This window comes from Chiloscyllium punctatum, chromosome 8, assembly GCF_047496795.1.
Source record: "Chiloscyllium punctatum isolate Juve2018m chromosome 8, sChiPun1.3, whole genome shotgun sequence".
In the NCBI taxonomy this organism is placed as follows: Eukaryota; Metazoa; Chordata; class Chondrichthyes; order Orectolobiformes; family Hemiscylliidae; genus Chiloscyllium; species Chiloscyllium punctatum.
In genome coordinates this window covers 118,181,009-118,184,932 of record NC_092746.1, presented here as the reverse complement: position 1 = coordinate 118,184,932, position 3,924 = coordinate 118,181,009, and the positions used below count along the sequence as shown (strand labels likewise).

Sequence of the window (3,924 nt, the reverse complement as noted above, 5' to 3'; positions counted from 1 at the left end):
GAAGCCAGAGTCAGTACATGTGGAGCTAGGAGAGTTACAGCAGGGCCGAAACCTCGTCGACTTTCCGGCTCCTCTCACCTGCTGTTCCATATCTTCCAGTTCCATATCTGTCGAGTATAAACAAAACGTCTCTATCTCTCAGTCAAAAAAAATGGAAACAGAATTAATTGCCTGCAGCACGTTCGATACATTTTGAGGGAAACGGCTGCACGCCATTGGAAGTTGAAACATGGTAAACCCATCCCTGGGGGGCGTGGCCTGAGGTGGGCGGAGCGCGAGAGGGGCGGGGCCTGAGGCGGGTGGAGAGCGAGAGGGGGCGGGGCCTGAGGCGGGCGGAGCGCGAGAGGGGCGGGGGCTGAGGCGGGTGGAGAGCGAGAGGGGCGGGGGCTGAGGCGGGTGGAGAGCGAGAGGGGCGGGGCCTGAGGCGGGTAGAGAGCGAGGGGCGGGGCCTGAGGCGGGGAGAGAGCGAGGGGCGGGGAGAGAGCGAGAGGGGGCGGGGCCTGAGGCGGGGAGAGAGCGAGAGGGGCGGGGCCTGAGGCGGGGAGAGAGCGAGAGGGGGCGGGGTCTGAGGCGGGGAGCGAGCGAGAGGGGGCGGGGTCTGAGGCGGGGAGCGAGCGAGAGGGGGCGGGGTCTGAGGCGGGGAGAGAGCGCGGTCCGGGCCCCAGAGCGGAAGGGGCGTGGCTATGGACCGCGGAGGACGCTGGGAGATCCCGAGGCCGCTCAGATCCGCATGCGGTATCTGAAGCGGACTTCGTGGGTGGGCTGCATGGTGCCAAAGCCCCAGCGGCTGCGGTCGATCGGGGGTACCCCGAGCTCGGGCTGCAGCAGCTCGAAGTCGAAGTAGGCCAGCATGAGGAAGATGAACTGCTTGAGCTCGTTGACGGCGAAGAAGCGTCCGGGGCACATGCTGACCCCCGCTCCCCACGGCATCGTGTAGTACTTGAGGCGGCGGCCGCCCTTGGAGAAGTCGGTCTTGCGGAGGCGGCCGCCGGGCTGCAGGAAGCGGTCGTAGCGGAACTCGGAGGGCTCCGGGTGGATCTCCGGATCCATCTGCACGGACAGGTAAGGGAAGAGGGCGACGCGGTCCCCCCGCCTCAGGCGGTACTCGCGCTCGTCGTGCAGCCGGAGCGTCATGTCCTGCAGCACGGCCCGGATGAGGACGGGAGCGGCGGCCAGCCTCAGGCTCTCCTCCACGGCGCTGTCGAGCACCGGGCACTGCTGCAGCATGCGCCGGGTCAGGCGGACGGGCGGCTTCCCGGGCCCGACCTCCTGGCCGCTCTCCCGGAGCAGGCCGTCGGCCTCGGCCTTGACGGCGCGCAGGGCGTCGGGGCAGCGCGCCAGGTGCAGCAGCAGCCAGAAGGCGGACGGCCCGGTGTTGCCCTGCGACGCCCACAGCAGCAGGAACATGTAGCGGTCCCGCATGGCGGCCTCCAGGCCCTGCTCCTCCATCTGCTGCTGGCGCTCGGACACCCAGCCGCTGACGTTCTCGCGCTCGCGCATCCTGCCGACGGACAGCGCCTCCCAGAAGCGGCGCTTGAGCCTCTCGGCCTCCAGCTTCTGCGCCGGCGGCAGCACGGCGTAGGCCAGCCGCGGGAAGAGCCGGTCGTAGCGGCGGAACTCGGCGAAGAGGCCGGCGGAGCGCTGGCGGTCCAGCCGCCGGCCCGCGCTCTGGTCGCCGCCGGGGGCTGGCTCGTTCCCGAACAGCGAGAGGTAGCCGGCTCGGAAGACGACGCTGTAGCAGAAGTGGAAGAGCCCGTCCTCCCTCCACTCGCCGTCGGCCGCTTCTTCCAGCATCAGGTTCTGCAGGTTCAACATCATGGCCTCGGTGAGCTCCTCCAGGCCGTCCCCCATCAGGTACTTGTGGCTGACCGCCTCCAGCCGCTGGTGATCGTCCTCCTGGGCGTGGTAGCCGAACACCCGCGCCACCAGCTCGACGGCGAACTTCTCGAAGTCCAGCTTGGCCCGGGACTCCTTCACCACCGCGCCGTACGAGTGCGGCTCCATCAGGAAGGTCACGTAGTCGCCGGCCAGCTGCACCGTGAAGACGTCGCCGTGCTGGCCCCGCATCCGCCGCAGGAACTCCGCCGTGTCCCGCCTGAAGGCGATGACGTGCCCCAGCCAGGGCAGCCAGCCCCGGTCCAGCGGGGGCTCGCCCGGCCGCTGCCGCCTGAAAGCACCCGCCAAGTAGAGCAGGGTGACGAGCAGGGCGCCCAGGCTCAGCAGAACCGGCAGGAACACAGCCATGTTTACCCCGAGCTGTTGCTGTGGGTCCGCTCCTTTCCTTGCCTCCCTTGACTGCGCTGCATTTCACTCCACGCCAATTCCCTTTTACTCGCTCGTCCTTGGGGGCAAGGGCTGTGGGAGGGGTTGCACCGTATTAATATTAACTATATAGCGTTTACCAATTCAAATACCCTCACGTAGAAGAACAAAACGCACGGCTGTGGATGCTGGAAATCAGGAACAAACTCATTATTTGCTGGGGAAACGCAGCAAGTGTGATAGCCTCTTTGGAGTTTGGGTCCAGTAACCCTTCAGAACTGGCTGTCCATTTCTCAGTTAAGTAGAACAGTACAGGATCTCAGAGCTCAGTTTTGAAATAGGGTCACTGGACCCGAAACTTTAACTCTGCTTTCTCTCCACAAACACCCCACACCTCAGTTTTCCCAGCAGTTTCTGTTTTTGACTGTTCAGTACTTTGCATTTCACTATCCGAGATTATTCTGTCGAGGAAATATCTGTTTCCCTGCTTCAGGGATAATCCTGCAGTCTGTCCGTGACTCCAGACTAAAGGATCCCCACTTCCTGATGAAAGGCTTTTGCCTGACATGTCGATTCTCCTGCTCCTTGGATGCTGCCTGACCAGCTGTGACTTTCCAGTACTATTCTGATCCTAAGTTGCCTTTCAGAAGGTGGTGATGAGCTGTCTTGAACCACTGTAGTGGACCCACAGTGCTGTTCGGGAGGGAATTCCAGGAATTGGACCGAGTGACACTTGAATGAGCAGTGATATATTTAAGTCGAGGTGGTTAGTAGCTTGTTTGGGGAGTTTTAACATTCTATCTTCACTTCTCCTTGCAAGAGTTTGGCCTGGTCTCTCAGCAGATCATGATGGTGACTCAGCTCAATGTGTAAGTAAGTCCTGCCAAGGCATGTTCCAAGGTACCGGGGGAGATCGGAGAGGTGACAAGATCTGCAGCAGTGGAGTCGAGAACAGGCAATTGGGGTCCTCCGGAGACCAGATAAGCAGAGGAATCATCAACGCGTGTTGAACTTTTTATACTTTATTTTTCTAGCTTAAATTAAGACAGACAAATGTTAAATTTCCTTATTTTTCTACTTATTCTCTGAAGTAAGGCTGAACTTTGTAACTCTTACCCTTACTACTTGTATGTAAACTTATTGTACCTGAGTACTTTGGTATTTAAGATGGTACCTTGTTTTTTGACATTATACACTGTTCATTGTGCTCCTGTACTTGAGTATACATGATAATTACATCCAAATCTAAAGGAAGAAAAAGGAAAATATAACTTGAGCCATAATTTTGATTCCAGTAAAGGATTTGGTTTAATTAGATGCATGTTTAGTTCCTAAATTTACAGACCATGAAGTTGAAAGTTATTTCATCTCACTTGAAAAGATAACTGAAGTTGCAGTGACTATAAAACTGGACATTTATTGTTACACAGCACTGGGCTAGTTATGATTGTGTACATTAGTTTGCGAGAAGAGCAGACTGTGAAACTGTTAAAGCAACACTAATATAAGCTTGTACCTGAAGCTGCTTAATAAGAATTCAGGCTACAAGAAGGATATTAAATCAGACATTTCTAGAATCTGCAGTAGAGATCATAGAATTCCCACAGTGTGGAAGTGGGACATAGAACCCATTGAGTCTACACTGACCTGAAGAACATCCTA

General features: G+C 57.7%; 1 protein-coding gene across 1 annotated transcript; it reads right to left on the bottom strand.

The window, feature by feature from the left end:
• Window positions 1-569: 569 nt before the first annotated feature.
• LOC140480843 (5-beta-cholestane-3-alpha,7-alpha-diol 12-alpha-hydroxylase-like) lies at window positions 570-2,707 on the bottom strand. The gene has a single exon (XM_072576326.1). It carries the CDS (start codon window positions 2,242-2,244, stop codon window positions 721-723), a length of 1,524 nt encoding a protein of 507 aa, XP_072432427.1. The 5' UTR covers window positions 2,245-2,707; the 3' UTR covers window positions 570-720.
• Between the last annotated feature and the right edge of the window lie 1,217 nt (window positions 2,708-3,924).